This window comes from Mycena indigotica (assembly GCF_014461135.1).
Source record: "Mycena indigotica strain 171206Taipei chromosome Unknown Mind.scaff0010, whole genome shotgun sequence".
In the NCBI taxonomy this organism is placed as follows: Eukaryota; Fungi; Basidiomycota; class Agaricomycetes; order Agaricales; family Mycenaceae; genus Mycena; species Mycena indigotica.
The window spans coordinates 2,065,491-2,083,478 of record NW_023503009.1 but is presented as its reverse complement, the minus strand read 5'-3'; the positions used below and the strand labels follow the sequence as shown (position 1 = coordinate 2,083,478).

The window sequence follows — 17,988 nt, the reverse complement described above, 5'->3', positions numbered from 1 at the left end:
CTGCATAATCTGCCATAAACCAGTCACTGGGCTCGTCGGCGTCCAAGATGACCGGATTGGGCAGCAACACAACCCCGACTTCGTGGATGTGAGCAGGGAAACCCGCTGCTCGCCACATTGGGAGTACTGGTAGCTGAGATAGCAGCAGACTAAGAGCGTGGGAATTGAAAGCGGGAGCAGCCGTTATGGACTCCATTAGTTTAGAGCATATTGTGATCCACGCAATGCGAGGCCCGCTAGATTTGAGAGCATACATTAGATCTTTCAAAGTGTAGGCATAAAACACGCACGAAGTGTTGTCCTTGGTGGAGATGAACAGTGAAACGTGCTGGACGGCGCGCCAAAGATTTGAAGCAGCATTTGGAGCGTCTGTAGCAGCCAACGTGGCGGTAAACTGAGGCGTTGCGAGCTTGCATGAAATTCTAGGCCAGAATTAGCGACGACGGATATTCTCATGGTTAACTCTTACTTGTAGGAGAATTGGGTGTCAGGGTTGGAGGACGAAGACTTGCTGCGTAACCGTGACGAACCAAACGTGGGTTCGCTCTTGGTTCGTCCAACGACAACCGCTGGAGGGTCGCACTGTGGACTTTAGCAAAGAGACCCGTGGTGAAGAATTGGGTGTTAAAAGCGCGAGAGTATGGCCAGTCGATATGGACTCCATTAATTCATTAGTACAGAAAACACATTGAATGTTTGTTCAACGTGAGGCCCCTGGATTTGAGAGCGCGCATTAGATATTTAAAAGTGGAGAATTAAGCACGCACGAAGTATTGGCCTTGGTGGGGGTGAACAGGGAAACCCGCCGTTCGTCGCATTGCGAGATGCTGGCCAAGATATCAGTAGACGATGTAGCAGTAGACTGAGATGTTGCGAGAACGTCTAGGCCAGAATTAGCAACGGCAGTTCTCAATAACACCTCTTACTACTTGTGGGAGACTTGGGTGTCGGGGCTGGAGGACGAGGACTTACTGCGCAACCGTGACGAACCAAATGTGGGTTCGTTCTTGGTTCGTCCAACGACAACCACTGGAGACTTTCCCAGAAGACGTGATCAGGATGTCACGCGATGCGATGATATGATATGTGACCCTAAGTTGCCATCAACGCCGTCTCTGGACCGTCGGTCGTCGAACAGCGGGTTTCCCTGTTCATCAACTTGTCGCGGGTTTATTGCTCGACCACAGCAGAGCTTTGCTTATTTTGCGAGCGGCTCAGCGCTCATCCATAGCGTCAATCAATTTGATTTAACACGTTTTTTGTTTTTAACAGTTCCTCAGCAAGTCTTTCTCCTCCCTTTGGACGCCCAATTCTCCCACCCACAAGTAATGGTTGTCCTTCAGAATATCTGTCGTTGCTAATTCTGGCCTAGAATCCTGTGCGAGCTTGCAACATCGTTTTTCCCCACTCTTCCTCGTCTTGTTTTCCCAGCTAGATGGACGAATACCGCCTTGATAATCTTCGCTCCGCCTACGTGGCACTCGAAGAGGCTGTCTCAGCCCTTCTTCGCACACAAAGTCAAGAAGAAGCGCAAATTCGCGGCCGGCGTAATGATTGCCTTGCTCTCCTCCATTCCGCCCAGCAAGTAAGATGATCTATCAGTCCTGCAGCTCCCTTCCTGATAACTACCAGCATCGCGATATATTTCCCACCGATGAATTCCAACGCTTATCTCATAATATCCACGATATGGTCAATGACCTCGAGAAGGCTGGCCAAACAGATCCAGAACGCCATAAACGGCACCCAATAGATGTGGTACAACTCGGGGCCTCCACATCCCGAGGGGGTCGACGGTCTATCGTGATAGAAGACAACTTCCTCCGAGAGGCGATACAGCTCAAGGGACCCACTCAGATTGCGCGAGTCCTTGGCTGCTCACCTAGAACAGTGCGGCGGAGGTTGTTGGATCTTAATCTGGTCGCTCCCGGTGCGCCAGTGTTTCAGTCCTTGGCTCTGCCGGACGGCTCCGAGGAACGGCGGCGTAACGTTGCATGCGGACGTTCCACTCGGCATACTGATATATCCGACCAACACCTCGATTCCTTGACTTTCGCTATTTTTCAACTTTTTCCTAATGCCGGCAGGAGTATGGTCATGGGACAGCTGGCTAGCCAGGGTGTCCGTGTATCTCGTTCACGACTACGATCATCGATGGTGAGAGTGCGTGGGGCCCCACCATCGTTTGGCCGCCGCAAGATTTCACGGAAGAAGTATTGGGTTCCAGCGGTCAATTCATTGTGGCATCACGATGGACAACATGGTCAGTGGTGCCTTGATACAGAAGCTACAGTATAACTGAGCAGATTGTAAAGGTCTCATCCGATGGAAGTTGGTCACCCATGCGTTCATTGACGGGAAATCGCGATTCGTGACTGGCTTGCGAGTTCACAACAACAATCGTTCATATACAGTCCTTTGTCTGTTCTTGGAAGCAACAGCACTGTATGGTGTGCCGAGCAGAGTTCGAGGAGATCACGGCGTCGAAAATGTCCAAGTCGCAGAGGCAATGGAGCGACTGCGTGGTCCGGGTCGGGGTTCCTACATTTTTGGCAGGTCATGTACTTTGTCTCGCATATTATCCCAACTGAATGATTTCTCAGGAGCATTCACAATACCCGCATTGAACGCCTTTGGTTAGACTGGACTCAAGGCCTGGGAGTGAAGTGGTATGACTTCTTCATGTCCCTGGAGCAATATTATGGTTTGCATGTCGACGATGACCTACATATCTGGCTTTTACACCATCTCTTTCTACCTGCACTCAATAATGAGGCCCAAGCTTGGGTCAACACCTGGAATTTCCATGTTCTGCAAATTCGTGGCGAGCCCAATCGCTCACCTGCTGATATCTTTTTATTCGGTCAGGTTGAAGAAGGCGTCCATACTTTACCTTTTGCAGATGAATCCCTCGAAGACCAACCCCTTGAAGATCTGCCTCATTATGGCGTGGATCATGAGGCTCAACGTGATGCTCGCATTCGGGAACATGTCTTCAACCACAACAATGAGGAGCGTTCGGAATCCCTTCCTGCACGGCTCAATTCGGTGGTTTGTGAATCGCCCCTTTGCCCGCTTCTTCCAGTACAACTCTCAAGTCTGGATGCCAGACTGCATGGTGCTGGGCTCGACGCGTGCAATGTACCTAGTATGGATATGCGCAAACTGATCTGGCAAGAAGCCTTGCGTATTGTTATGGAACTAGTGTCGTAGTCAGCCGCTTGTTTACTGATGTTGTTGTCGTTCTACAATAATGCCTTGCTGTAATCTGGTACAATGTAGTACATGATAACGGTTGAAGGAGGGACAAAAATTTTGACAGAAACTACTTAATTGAAACAATTGTTTTGTTTTTCGTCGTACGATCTTGTCCTTTTGCCCACAATGTCCTTTTAATCCCCGAAGTGGTCATGAGCATTCGTCAGCTTAGACTCTCATACCAGTCCGCTAAAACCAAGGCTACAAGCTCGAAATTCTTCATCGTACCATGTCCACGACTCCCTCGCAATGATATGGTTTCTGCTGAACCGACTACCCAGCACTGCTTGAAATATTGCTTGCTATTATAACTCTACTTGCCAGAAGCTTGACTGGACGATGCATAAATCAACTGGTCGAGTGGAATTGAAGTTTCAAAGCACCGGATCGAACACTCGGAAAAACGAATTCGCATGTCAGAAGCGAGCGCATGAACGAAACTGATTTATTCAAGGGCATAGAAAATTTGTAGGTGACGTGGAAAAAGTTAATGGAACGATAGGACAAAATGCATGATATACGGTCAAGGTCGTATAAAGTTGGAGTGGTAGGCGTGCCATATCCCTAGATAATTAAACATATGTTGCTCTGGCATCAACCCAAGCAGGTTTGAACAATGAGCTGATGATGCCAACCGAGTCCGGATGAGGGGACAAACGTAACCATCGTATGAATAGAAGGTGAACGGCCTGAACGAAAAGCGCATGTGCAAGAAACTGTGCGGGAGCCGAGACCTGGACCCCTGGATCGAGGAAATCCAATCGTTGGTTGAGTCCCCACCAAGGAAGATGAATGCGTCGCACGATGGCCAATGGAATCGATATAAGAAGAAATATCCCCAATTAGACTCAACGAAGTAGCCGTAGATGTATTCGAGGAAGAGATGGGAGTCGCGGAGAATTTCTCGAGTGAGGCGAATGTTGGTTGAGGGTTGATTGTCAATAGGTGGTGGACAAATATGACCCAGGCGGAGTAGGACCAATAATGCACGGAGATATGAATGACTGTCTCTGCTTTAGCAGCTAGCAGAGCCACAATCGAAGACAGGAATGTGGTATCCAATTTGAAGTCCAGGTCAAGGCCAATGCGCAAACGTTTCGGAGCTTGCTTGGCAAGCCGAACAACCTTGTCGATGTAATACGGAGGCATTTGCGGGACCAGAATTATGTGCGACCACAAGGCGGGAAGTGACTCCAAGGCGAGTCTCCAACATCTGCATACCGCCCCAAGAGCCATCTGTTTCTGAACCTCCTTCCGCCAGTTGACGGGAAAGTTCAAGGCAAGACAGGCTTCAAAGATGACCCCAAGGATATCGAAAGACGTGAGAGCTTCACGAGTTGCGGGTGAGGGAGGTGAAGTAACGCTGGGCGTCATGTTTGAAGTGGGCGAGTTCTATAACGTATGCGCTCGGTCTGCTTGTTTATATGGACCATAGCGAGTTCCGCTCTTCGAAAACTTCCGCTCTTCGAAGAGTTCCGATACCTTGATGGCATGTTGATAATATTGCTCTGAAGTGATGGCCTTTCCCGAAAACGCGTCGTCCAGTTGGTAAATCAACGAGGAAAGTCTGAGGGGACAGTCCAAGTATGCGAACTCAGATGTCGTCTATCCACTGCATAATCTGCCATAAACCAGTCACTGGGCTCGTCGGCGTCCAAGATGACCGGATTGGGCAGCAACACAACCCCGACTTCGTGGATGTGAGCAGGGAAACCCGCTGCTCGCCACATTGGGAGTACTGGTAGCTGAGATAGCAGCAGACTAAGAGCGTGGGAATTGAAAGCGGGAGCAGCCGTTATGGACTCCATTAGTTTAGAGCATATTGTGATCCACGCAATGCGAGGCCCGCTAGATTTGAGAGCATACATTAGATCTTTCAAAGTGTAGGCATAAAACACGCACGAAGTGTTGTCCTTGGTGGAGATGAACAGTGAAACGTGCTGGACGGCGCGCCAAAGATTTGAAGCAGCATTTGGAGCGTCTGTAGCAGCCAACGTGGCGGTAAACTGAGGCGTTGCGAGCTTGCATGAAATTCTAGGCCAGAATTAGCGACGACGGATATTCTCATGGTTAACTCTTACTTGTAGGAGAATTGGGTGTCAGGGTTGGAGGACGAAGACTTGCTGCGTAACCGTGACGAACCAAACGTGGGTTCGCTCTTGGTTCGTCCAACGACAACCGCTGGAGGGTCGCACTCTGGACTTGAGGCGTTTGCACGAAGAGAAGACTTGGAATTGTGATGTCACGAGATCAAATCAGATCTAGATGTGACGGACCGCCATCAACAACCCTCCGCTCAACGTTGAACAGTGGGTTTCCCTGTTCACCTTCGGGCAGGCTGGACGGATTTAAAACCTCTTGGCCGTTGGCCGCAACTAGGCACGATGATGGGGTTTTAGCGAAAGAAAACAAGCACGCAAACACTTCAAGTTGCAATCGCAAATAATCTCCGACCAAAGCCATGGATAGAGGTCCAGAAATCCACTTTGAATCGCAACGAATAGGATCGTAGCTGGGTACAGCCAAACCTCAAAAGTGTTTCGTTTACCTTGAGGAAGCCGAGCGGGTCCCCACATCAAACATTTGTCCCAACTTGCTTGCGCCCACCACTATCTACTCCAGATACCATCTTTAGCGCCACCATCGATGCTCGTACTCAAACTCGCCTCGCCCGTCTTTTATGCTCTGCTCCATCTCCGAAAACCTACTACCTTTGCCCCAGCGGTTATATCTACTGCACAAGTAAGGGTTGTCCTTGAGAATATCCGTCGTCGCTAATTCTGGCCTAGAATTTCATGCAAGCTCGCAACGCCTCGGTTTACCGCCACGTTGGCTGCTACAGACGCTCCAAATGCTGCTTCAAATCTTTTGCGCGCCGTCCAGCACGTTTCACTGTTCGTCTCGACCAAGGACAATACTTCGTGCGTGCTTAATTCTCCACTTTTCAATATCTAATGCGCGCTCTCAAATTTAGCGGGCCTCGTATTGCGTGGATCACAATATGCTCTAAACTAATGGAGTCCATAACGGCTGCTCCCGCTTTCAATTCCCACGCTCTTAGTCTGCTGCTATCTCAGCTACCAGTACTCCCAATGTGGCGAGCAGCGGGTTTCCCTGCTCACATCCACGAAGTCGGGGTTGTGTTGCTGCCCAATCCGGTCATCTTGGACGCCGACGAGCCCAGTGACTGGTTTATGGCAGATTATGCAGTGGATAGACGACATCTGAGTTCGCATACTTGGACTGTCCCCTCAGACTTTCCTCGTTGATTTACCAACTGGACGACGCGTTTTCGGGAAAGGCCATCACTTCAGAGCAATATTATCAACATGCCATCAAGGTATCAGTTTTCGAAGAGCGGAACTCGCTATGGTCCATATAAACAAGCAGACCGAGCGCCTACGTTATAGAACTCGCCCACTTCAAACATGACGCCCAGCGTTACTTCACCTCCCTCACCCGCAACTCGTGAAGCTCTCACGTCTTTCGATATCCTTGGGGTCATCTTTGAAGCCTGTCTTGCCTTAGACTTTTCTGTCGAATGGCAGAGCGACGTTTGGCAAAAGATGGCTCTTGGGGCGGTGTGCAGATGTTGGAGACTCGTCTTGGAGTCACTTCCCGCCTTGTGGTCGCACATAATCCTGGTCCCGCGAATGCCTCAGTATTACATCGACAAGGTTTTTCGGCTTGCCAAGGCAGCTCCGAAACGTTTGAGCATCGAACTTCTCCGTGACTCGGAATTGGATACCACGTTTTTGTCTTCGGTTGCCGCTCTCCTGGTTGCCAAAGCGGAGTCCGTCACCCACCTCTCTGTTCATTATTACTCCTACTTCGCCTGGAACACCTTCATCGACTACATATCAGCAGTAAACTCTCAACCAAACCTTTCCTCCCTCCAGCGATTATCCGCAACCTTGAACCAGCCTGACACTGAACTCTCTCATCCGTTTCCGGGTCTTACTCCATCATTGGAGCACCTCCATCTTGACGGGTTAAATCCTAGCTCGTTCATGATCGGCCCCAACATCGTAACATTGGTCCTCATGCGTTGGGATCTTGTTGACAATCCCATCGACTCCTTCGTTTTTGCTGCAACCTTACTCGACTGTCTTGACCAGGTTACAAATCTCGAAACTCTTGTCATCGATATCAACGAGCCCCTCATTGCGCATTCTATCCATCTAGTTGTTCTTCCCCATTTGAACAACCTAACTTTTGTTTGCCATACATCATCTCCCCACGCTTGCGGCACCTTGATATCACAGATCCGCGTCCCACAAGCACAAGCGCTGACATTGTGTCTCACTAGTTTGCGCAATATGCAGCACTTCCTTTCCATGAATGAAACTCTCATCTCATGTGTTACTTCGTTGCGCCTAGTCGGGCACATTTCTGCCTATATCGAGTACACCGGAGGTCAAGCAAAGCTTTTGTCTTCGTTAATGGGCACCAAACTCCACAGTTTGAATCTCTTCGATGTGACAGGACTGTTTGGCTACAATCGGCAGCGACGAGTTTTTGTGCAAACCCAGTTTCTCGAAATCATTGCGCATACGCTTGCTATTCCGACTGTTCTTCATTTGGTCGTGCCGCCGTTACTTTCGCCCCCATATCCAGACTTGCATCCCACCTTGATCAGGTCGTTGTTCGAGCCTGCATCCATCCCTGGGAGAACGCAACACGTTGTCGAGGAACATGCGTTGTGCCTTGATTCGGGCAGCTATCATTCTAAATGCAGTCGCCGGTGGTCCTGGGACCATCATGGACTTCACTGGACAAAGGAAGCAAGCACGCTGCCTCCTCCCGATTATGTGTCTTTCCCAGAGTCGATTTGGTTTGACTGAGTCCACACCTCCTTCTGTAAGTATGCCTTCTTAGACACTGAAACAAAACAAATTTGTCATAACGGAGCAAAGCAACTTTTAGATTGACCAATGACCAGGATTGGCCTGGGGCACGAATGTGTGATGAGAATCTGCTGAAGCACGTCAAGTCACACCTGATGTAACGCGTCAACAACCATGTTATAAGTCGCCAGCCGGATCAACACCACTTGAGGAAATGCGCATCCGCACTAGGCCCAACGGCATTGACATCTAGTGGGGGGCTGCAGTCTCGACAGACTCAGGGCGTGCAGGAGGGAGTTGGCCCTCCTGTTCACCACCCGTCATCGCCCGCCTCAACCGACACCCACTAAAACCCCGACCTCCCTTGACGTTGGCCAGTCATTTGGGAGTGATTCTTCATCTTTCAGTGTTCCGTTCCAAGTTTTGAGGACTAATGCCTTGGGAATGGCCCTTTTCCTGTATTTATTTTCATTAATCATCTCTCTGTCAATCTGTAGTCTGTTATTCATCGTCCAGCACCATTTACGCTTTATTTCGTTCATTGAGGTCTTTCTCGTTGATCACTCTCTCTCGGAGTTTCCAAATGAGGTGTGTCGACTCCGAAATCATTATGCGGAACAGTCTTGTGCCGATGTCCGCCTTATCAACGCCATGATCTGGCCTGTCGGGCGTGGCAGCTCACTCTTCGTTTTCAGCTTCCACAACTCACTGGCGAGCTCCCAGACTTTCTCCTGGCCCGGCGCCTCGCATTGTGTCAAAATATGGCTCATCGACTCATCCACACCCCCGCAACGGGGCTCCTTACACGGTCCCTTCCATTCGTGGTCTGGTATGTGTTCCCAGTGTTTGCCGACCTTATATCCGTCGTGTATTAACATCCATAGGAAGAATCTGATATTCTTGGAGATATTTTTATGTCTTATTGACTTCCATATCTTCTTGTCCGACACTTCCTCTACACCTTCGTCTGTAGCCACGCCGCGGGCCAGCGGTATATTCCTTAGTGTTCCTGCGCGGGCTAGTTTCTCCTGATATTGGGGTGCGTTCATTTTGAGAATTCTCATCGTCTTCATCGCTGACGATTGGGTTAGCGTGTTCAAGTTCAGTTTCGCACCACTCAGTCTCAAGTCTTCGGCTTCATTAGTTCTTATCTCATCTGGTTCACTCTTCATGGCACCCCCGCTTGCGAGGAGGTCTGCCGCCTCGTTTCCCTCGACTCCTTTCACCCAGCAGAAGGTGGTTGGTGCCCTGCGTTGTCTCAATCGCATCAGGGTCGCTTTTGCGAGTTCACCGTTCGCCACTGTGAGGAATCCTCCGTCTTCCCATCTTTGTGACTCGGAGTTCACTGTCATGCCATCAATTGCGGCAGCGGAATCTTGGTATGTGCATATTCCTCATTTGACAGCATTCATCTGACTGCTCTTAAACAAGGCTAAGCACGGTTGGACCAGCACCATTTATGCGTTTTACGATGGCGACATCCATATCGAGTATCGTGGAGGCCAGCTCCATCATATCTTTGTCTGCGCTGCTCGGGGCTGCGGCCATCGCATGGCTTGGAACCAGACCACAACTCGACGAAAAATCTCAAGAAGCATGCAAACAAGGGCACGGACAACGTAACCGACTTGCTGGCCAAAGTATTTGGGGACTGATGTGTTTGGAGTACCGGAGGGCTCAAGGATTGGTGGAGGAAGATGATTTCAAGGTAGTCGCTGTATTACCGACAGTCAACACTAATCTACATTCTTTTCCAAAACATTTTTGCTCTTAATAGCGCAAAACAAATGTATTCCTGCCACCTATACACAGTGTTGTCTTGAACTGAACTTCAATAAGCTGGAACTAGTCAAAAAATCTGCGGGCCATCAGCGGGTCGCCGGGCCGTCGGCGACCGGGTTTGAGGCGCCGTACTTGCAGGCCAACCCGAGGGGATGATTCGCCAAGACATTGCTTTATGATCCGTGTGGCTGGCCCGGCCCGCTCAATCGGTCAACCGTGCCGTTGCCGCATGGTGATAGTATCTCTCTCCGGTCAAAGCAATCGAAGAGAGTGAGGCGGTCCATCAGTTTGCTGAATTATTGGTCGATTCTCACCGGCTCATAAATGAATGACGAAGTACTTGGCAAGGAAGTAAGATACTACATGATGTAATTAAGAGGAAGTCGACATATAAAAAATCGGAAGTAGAGCAGCGTGAAAGTGACTCGCTTTATTTTCCCAGGCAAGTCCACAATGGTCCCAGGACCACATACGACCACACTTTGAATGATCGTCGTCGATGCTAACGCATAATGCATGTTCCTCGAAAATACGTTTAGGTTCGGCCTGTATTACAACAGGCTCCAGCAAGGACCTGATCAAGCTTGCACGTGAGGCTGGACGCGGGGGCGAAAATAAAGGTGGTATGACTAGAAGGCAAACAGCCGGAAGAGAAAGTGTATGCGCGAGAATTTCAAGGAATTGCGTTTGGACGAAGACGTTGTGTTCGCTATCGAACGGAAATAGCCCGTCGACATCAAGAAAGTCTAAATGACGAAGCCTGCTCCCTGTCAACGAAGACAAGAGCTTTGCTCGACCACCAGTGAACTCGATATAAGCCGAAATGTCGCCGATAAGACGCAGCACAACAATGGTCGAAAGGTGGGTCCCGTTCACCGAGATGAAATTGTTCACGTTCTGCACACTGACCAGATGCAGTGAGAGACTGTGTAGTTTCGGAAGGTGGACTAGGGAAAGCAGGAAACCACAGTGATGTGGAAAGGGCATGTTGCAGAGAAAGGACAGGGTGTGCAGGTAAGGCAGAACGACTGGTTTGTGGGGCACAGGCTGGTTTGTGAAGGACTCATCCACATCAATGAAAAGCGTTTCGAGATGGGGAGTTTGACGAAGAGAGTCCAACAATGTCGTCGTGAAAGTGAAAGAAGCCGTATCGTCTTCGGCCAAGTAAAGGTTTGTTAGAGACAACGATATCAGGTTGGCACCAACGACAAACGACGACGGAAGCAATCCGTCAAGATAAAGATCTTGGAGGTTTGCTGCGAGGTCCGGAAACGAATGTGGGGCGGCATCTCCGAGTTGGTTGTGCAGGGCGGTAGGAGAAGTCGCATAGAAGGATCTGAGCGAGAGAAAGCGGGGTTGAGGACTGGCCGCTGATAAATGGTCGACAAATGTGTTCCAGGCGGAATAGGAAATATATTGAACGGAGATATGAGTGACTGTCTCCGCTTTGGCAACCAGCAGAGCGGCAATCGAAGACAAAAACATGGTATCCAATTCCGAGTCCAGGTCAAGGTCGATGCGCAAACGTTTCGGAGCTTGCTTGGCAAGTCGAAAAACCTTGTCGATGTAATACTGAGGCATTCGCGGGACCAGAATTATGTGCGACCACAAGGCGGGAAGTGACTCCAAGGTGAATTTCCAACACCTGCACACCGCCCCAAGAGCCATCTTTTGCCGAACGTCGTTGTGCCATTCGACAGAAAAGTTCAAGGCAAGACAGGCTTCGAAGATGACCCCAAGGATGTCGATCATTGTCAAAGCTTCGTTTGTTGCGGGTGTGGGAGGTGAAGTGACGCTGGGCGTCATGTTTGAAGTGGGCGATTCAGTTGGGACGATAAGTTCTATAACGTAGGCGCTCGGTCTGCCTGTTTATATAGACCATAACGAGTTCCGCTCTTCGAAAACTTCCGCTCTTCGAAGAGTTCCGATGCCTTGATGGCATGCTGATAATGTTGCTCTGAAGTGATGGCCTTTCCCGAAAACGCGTCGTCCAGTTGGTAAATCAACGAGGAAAGTCTGAGGGGACAGTCCAAGTATGCGAACTCAGATGTCGTCGATCCACTGCATAATCTGCCATAAACCAGTCACTGGGCTCGTCGGCGTCCACGATGACCGGATTGGGCAGCAACACAACCCCGACTTCGTGGAGGTGAGCAGGGAAGCCCGCTGCTCGCCACATTGGGAGTGCTGGTAGCTGAGATAGCAGCAGACTAAGAGCTTGGGAATTGAAAGTGCGAGCAGCCGTTATGGACTCCTTTAGTTTAGAACATATTGTGATCCACGCAATGCGAGGCCCGCTAGATTTGAGAGCACACATTAGATCTTTCAAAGTGTAGGCATAAAACACGCACGAAGTGTTGTCCTTGGTGGAGATGAACAGGGAAACGTGCTGGACGGCGCGCAAAAGATTTGAAGCAGTATTTGGATGGCCATTGAGATCAATACCGTGCTTGGATTTAAATTCCTTGAGGATGTGGTCAACGAGGAGAATGTCGAGGTCTTCACCACCAAGTTGTCATGGTTGGCGGACTCGACTTCGTAGACGCCGTCGCGCATTTCGAGATTGGATATATCGAAAGTTCCACCACCAAGATCGTAGACAGCGACGATTCTAGCTTTGCTGCCTTTGTCCAGTCCGTAGGCGAGAGCAGCCGCCGTGAGTTCGTTAATGACACGAAGGACATTCAGTCCAGCAATTTGCCCAGCATCCTTAGTAGCTTGCCGTTGAGCGTCGTTGAAATAGGTTGGGACTGTGATGACAGCGTGGTCGACTTTCTGCTTCAGGTATTGCTCCGCCGTTTCCTTCATTTTGGTTAACACCATGGAAGAAAGTTCCTCTGCTGACTGTCGACTCAGCAGCTTGAAGCCATCAAATTTGGAAGAAGAACATACGAAAGTTTTCTTCCCTCCATCGTATTCAACCTGAACAGCTGGCCTGCCGCCACCCTTGCTGACGATGGCAAATAGCCAACAAACAGAGTCACTAAGGCAAGAAAAATAGATTGACGAACACGCCAGTGTTTGCGGTTGTCGGTAACCGCCTTGTCATTGAACTGCCTCCCATAAGGCGATTGAAGACGGTGTTCGTCGCATTGACCACGGCTTTTCGCTTCGCGGGGAGACCAACAGTCGCTCACCATGATCAGCAAAGGCAACGAGAGAGGGTGATGTGCGGGCGCTTCGAGTTCTCACGAGACATCTTGCCTTCCATGACAGAAACACAAGAGTTGGTGATTCCCAAGTCGATACCAACGACTGCTAACGACTGGGCCTGGTGGTAAAGTCAGAAAAGAGTGGTTGTAATCATTTACCGTGGATGCATACCGCTGAGTTTTGAGCTCATGGAATGAGCCAACTTAGCTCCCTGAAAAGCATGAGAGAGCGTTGAGCGGCGGAAGATGACTACTTACGCCTTGCCGACGGGCCACACTAGCGCAAAGTCTTTGTTGCCCCACTGCTTGTTCTCGCCCAGTCCAGCCTTCTATTCTGCCCCCCCCCCACGGTCCCATTAGTGCTTCTCTCCCTTGCAACCGAACAGCCCCAGACTTCCGCTTCGTCTTGCAACGTCCTCGTAGAGCATTGTCGTGTGGTGGTGGTTCGTTGACAAGCAATGATTTCATCGAAATCGATCACATGCGCTTTGTCATAAACGCGTTTTCAATTGTCATGGCCGCTGCACGCGCTCTGCGGCTCTATCTCTCCGAGACACTTGCGAAACTCGTATTAAGAATGCGATTTGGAATGCACAAATTCAATTCGAGTTACTGGGAAGTCCGTTTTACAGATCAATGTGGTTAGCAGCGCACTATCTAGTACCAACTTCACTTTAGCCACTAGTAATCAGCCTTCGTCAGTGACCACTCGGCGTCGAGGAACAGGTCTTGGCCGTGGTGGTGGAGGTGCCAGCGGGATGCTCTCGGTCTCGGTTTCGGAGTCCTGGACTTCACGCTCCTTGCCCTTTCTACTTGCCCCCCCCCCCATGACCCTTGCCACGACCCCCTTTCTTGCCACCTCAAGCTCGAGCTCCACCTCCTCTCTCCGAGCTTTGTTCACCTGGGCGATGACAAGAGTTTCCATTTCTCCTCCGTCGTCGCTCTCGGGAGGTTCAGTCAATGCGCTGACGGTGGAAGCGATTGAGGCTCCGCAGCTTGATTCAGAAGAGACACCGTCAGTTTTGGAGCCGTATATCTGCAAAAATTTCAAGTTTAGACATACATGGTGACTGGAGAATGAGATGGGACATCCAGTACACCGCTACTACAACAGGCGTTTACACCTTGAGCAGCTAATTGGCAGTGATAAATAAGATGTTGGCGAGCGCCAGCAACAAACCTTTGGTCTCTTCAAATTGTGGTGGGGTTGGAAGATTGTGGGAGAATGTGTGTTGCTTGGACTGCCCGTTCACGGAGCGGAGTAAAGATAATCATCGACATGAACACGTGATCAGTCAAATTCTCTGTCTTGGGCGTTATATTCTTCTGCACCAGAGAACAAAACTGGTGATGCAGTTCTTGAATCAACCTGTAAAATCAAGCACACCCGAACTGCATGATGGTCGGCCACCTTTGATGGCCAACGAGGTTTGACTGTGTTCTGTTGAGATGTGGAACTCATTGTGCATTGCAGCGGACATTGGCGCGAAGAGAGCGTTCCAAGCATGCTCTATCAGCAATGAGCGAAACCCAAAGACAAGCTAGGATAGAGGAGGTCAAGGCCAAGAAAAAGGCTCGCAACAAGAAAGCGCTGCAGCAACGGAAAGTGCTGGAGAAGAGCCAAGAAGTGCGTGAATGCTCGTTGTTCATCTCCTTCTAAATCTATCTGACAGTCCATTCATTCAAAATCTCTGATTAATATTTCAAACGATACAACTGGAGTCCCTCCTCGCAACCCGCATGAAATATATCCCCTCAACAGCAAAGGATCTATTGACAGACATCCTGTCTCAGTCCCATCCGACACCTCTTGCGCAACCCAGGACAAAGTGTGCTCCAGGTATCGTGGATTACCGCCTTGTATACGTTGCAAGGGTAAGAAGCATACCGTGGGGCAGGATTGTGCTGCAAAGGGGTATTGATTGCTTTTTTTTGATCGCATTGGAATGCTGATGGGATATGGCTATTCAAACGCCCCTCTGCAATTCCCCTCAGCTTGGAATGCACCCTTGGAGCCCATAGATATCCAGGAGATCAAAGTAATTCAAATGACAGTGTCATTAGCTTGGCTTACTTTGCCTCTAGTCAACTCTTGCTCGAATTCTCTGGCCACTCCTAGCAAAAGAGAGAGTCCACTTGGCAAATCCACAAGCAAAGTATCGCCCTTTGGACCCAACTGTTCAAACCTCTTGTGGTGTGTGTCCTTCTTCTTCCTATCATATCCTGACCAAGACCAGAGATTTGTTTGACCTCAATTTTCTTCTTGGCATGGTTTTGCCCAACATGCAACATGGATCTGTGCCATGATTGCTTTAGCTCCCAGACGCACACCACTACTTCATGTTCTTTGCATGCCAAAAAACATCTCACCTCTTCCTTTCTTCCGTTGACGCACTTCACATCGGAACAACTAGATGCCACTGCTGTCAATATGCAACGTTATCTCCCAGCACTTTCTTCTCAGTCACGGATCCCTTTTCCAGCCCTTGTCCACACATTAATTCAGGATCATCCTTGAAAACTAGGTGGTGGTCATGAATCTTATGGACCCATTCCTGTTTATCAGGCTCCGTCTTTCAAACAAGCAGACCTAACTCCAACACTGCTCCGTCAGTTGTTAGCCAGCGGTACTCCATTCATCATTCAGGATGCAGGGCATGGCCTTCAAAAAGACTGGTCTCCACAGCACTTTATGGCAGCGTATGGTCAACAGTCATGTCAGATAATTGATTGTGATACTGGTTTTGTGCGGTATGGGACTGTCAAGGAGCTCTTTTCACACTTCGGGAAACCCAAGGTTAAGCCTCCAGGAAAGGCAAAGGTTATTGATTTGCTCTGTGATGATATACAATTGAACTTCACGCAGGACTGGCCATCTACTGATACGTTTGCGAAAGCTTGCCCTGACTTGTATCTCGATTTCGAACAAAACGCACCAATGCAAGACTACTTTCGGCCAGATGGGCGACGAAACCTTGCATCACACCAACCGCTCAACGCCAACCGCCCCGATTTGGGTAATTTGCAAGATTACTCATACCTCCCTTGCTGCGCAACCGTGACGAACCAAACGTGGGTTCGCTCTTGGTTCGTCCAACGACAACCGCTGGAGGGTCGCGCTCTGGACCTTGGGCGTTTGCACGAAGCCTTGGAATTGTGATGTCACGATATGTGACGGGCCGCCTTCCGACCACATCGACATCCGCTCAATGTTGAACAGTGGGTTTCCATGTTCACTTTCGAGCAGGATGGACGGATTTGACACCTTTTGGCCGTTGGCCGCAACTAGGCAAGATGATGGGGTCACAGGCTCCCTCTTTGTCTCTTTACCATACTGCGTCGCCCGTGGAACAACAGCAGCAGCACCATCAACACTCTCTGCTTTCTCTGGCCAATGTTCAACAAGAGTACCACGAACCAGCCCAACATTTGCACTTCATACCTTCGAGCGACGACACTGGCATGCATACGGCGCAAGACAAGCGGAACATCGTCTATGTTGTTGTCCCCAATAACGGCACTTGGAGTGAGTTCAATTGATCTTCTTTGTTTTAAATATTTATCGCAATTGTAGCTCTTCCGTCTAGTGCAACCATCCAGAATGGGAGCACCAATCAAAGACAAGGTCAAGGCTTTCGTCCACTCACCATCGTTCAACCTATCATGGGCCCAGGCCAGGGGCATTCAGGCGGGTTTGTTTTGTTTCACTCAAATTCTCGCTGACTCCAAATCAGGCATCAATAATCAACCTCCTGCAACTGGCAATTACTATCCAGCATGTCGAACATAGAGGTCGTTGTCGCTCCTTCCACATCTGTTGCGTCCTTCTCACTTTCTTTTCAGGACAAGCTGGCCAGGTGGTCAGCTCATACGCAGGCACTTTGCCTGAAGCACTTCACGATCGACAGGTGTTTACCCCAAACATGACGTTGTCTCAAAGGAACCCAGGTAATATAGTCTTCTTCCACTAGGCCACAATTTCACTTACTTTCTGTCAGAATTTTACACCAATTTCCAACATGCAACTACCGGAGGGCAACCCTTTGCATCTCCATATCCAGGAGCTCCGCATTCAACTAGTCCGATCCAGCCTGTCACTCAAGTCTCCGGTCCTCCTCAGCCTGTCATGATGCAGCCGCTTCAGCAATTCCAAGGTTGTTTTTTGCACTCTACTTGATTGAGCCCACTGACTCGTCACCCAGTGCCGCCTTATCATCAGAACATCAGAACGTCATGAACATGGGCGCTTCTAATGAACTAGGGGCCTTCGGCGCTTGCGCCGAAGACTGAGACCTTGCTTTAGCCATCAGCAATCTAGTCCCGAGGCCCGCGATTGAACAAGCGGGTAGGGTACGTCGACGGGTACAGGCCGCGTTGCGATTTCTCGCCGGGTCGCTGACAAATTGATTTGTCAGAGTGACATGCGCCGGAGTTAACAGTGGGCGTCGCTTGCATACACTGATACAGCGTCTGCTTAGGAAGTCCGAAGCGCCTTTCAGTGCGCAGACCGAAGATAGAAGATAGATAGCAATCTGTGTACACTTGTTTGTTTTTGTTATTTACACTTGTTTGGTGAGGCAATTTCTCACATACAGGACCTTGTAAAGCAAGGTAACTATCTAATATCATCCAGCAAAACCAGCCGATCGCGCAGTTACAAGGTGACTTGGCTGGAGTAGCGGGTTGGCATGATCTCAACGCCACCATAGGGAGTCCTGAAATCATTTTTGGCACTGCCCAATGTGATTCCCTTCAATGTTCTTGTACTCCATGCTAATCAGATATTCCAGCGCCCCCGCGTCAGCAGGAATATGATTCGCCTGTCCACATGGAAAGCCCACCGTCACAATCGCAGTCCCGAGGTGATTCCGTTCCATCCCAGTCCAAGTTCCCATCGCTGACTAATTATCTCAGCGTCGTAATCCAGCCATCAGAGTCAAACGGCAGAT

General features: G+C 49.7%; 6 protein-coding genes across 6 annotated transcripts; 4 read left to right on the top strand and 2 right to left on the bottom strand.

The window, feature by feature from the left end:
• Positions 1–1,435: 1,435 nt before the first annotated feature.
• Positions 1,436–3,213, top strand: MIND_01134800 (uncharacterized protein; the record flags this gene model as incomplete). The annotated part of the gene is made up of 4 exons (XM_037367893.1): positions 1,436–1,585; positions 1,633–2,263; positions 2,316–2,556; positions 2,604–3,213. 4 exons carry the CDS (start codon positions 1,436–1,438, stop codon positions 3,211–3,213), a joined length of 1,632 nt encoding a protein of 543 aa, XP_037215725.1.
• Positions 3,214–6,686: 3,473 nt separating this feature from the next.
• Positions 6,687–8,102, top strand: MIND_01134600 (uncharacterized protein; the record flags this gene model as incomplete). Its single annotated transcript, XM_037367892.1, has 1 exon — positions 6,687–8,102. The coding sequence occupies one exon, from the start codon at positions 6,687–6,689 to the stop codon at positions 8,100–8,102; it is 1,416 nt and encodes a 471-aa protein (XP_037215724.1).
• Positions 8,103–8,756: 654 nt separating this feature from the next.
• Positions 8,757–9,728, top strand: MIND_01134500 (uncharacterized protein; the record flags this gene model as incomplete). The annotated part of the gene is made up of 5 exons (XM_037367891.1): positions 8,757–8,934; positions 9,128–9,144; positions 9,197–9,210; positions 9,475–9,484; positions 9,537–9,728. 5 exons carry the CDS (start codon positions 8,757–8,759, stop codon positions 9,726–9,728), a joined length of 411 nt encoding a protein of 136 aa, XP_037215723.1.
• A 531-nt stretch (positions 9,729–10,259) lies between these two features.
• MIND_01134400 (uncharacterized protein) lies at positions 10,260–11,693 on the bottom strand (the record flags this gene model as incomplete). The annotated part of the gene is made up of 1 exon (XM_037367890.1): positions 10,260–11,693. The coding sequence occupies one exon, from the start codon at positions 11,691–11,693 to the stop codon at positions 10,260–10,262; it is 1,434 nt and encodes a 477-aa protein (XP_037215722.1).
• Positions 11,694–11,889: 196 nt separating this feature from the next.
• On the bottom strand, positions 11,890–12,710 carry MIND_01134300 (putative SSC1-mitochondrial HSP70 member; the record flags this gene model as incomplete). Its single annotated transcript, XM_037367889.1, has 3 exons — positions 11,890–12,184; positions 12,239–12,351; positions 12,396–12,710. 3 exons carry the CDS (start codon positions 12,708–12,710, stop codon positions 11,890–11,892), a joined length of 723 nt encoding a protein of 240 aa, XP_037215721.1.
• Positions 12,711–16,107: 3,397 nt separating this feature from the next.
• On the top strand, positions 16,108–16,829 carry MIND_01134200 (uncharacterized protein; the record flags this gene model as incomplete). Its single annotated transcript, XM_037367888.1, has 3 exons — positions 16,108–16,565; positions 16,614–16,731; positions 16,774–16,829. The coding sequence occupies exons 1-3, from the start codon at positions 16,434–16,436 to the stop codon at positions 16,827–16,829; spliced, it is 306 nt and encodes a 101-aa protein (XP_037215720.1). The 5' UTR covers positions 16,108–16,433.
• Positions 16,830–17,988: the final 1,159 nt, after the last annotated feature.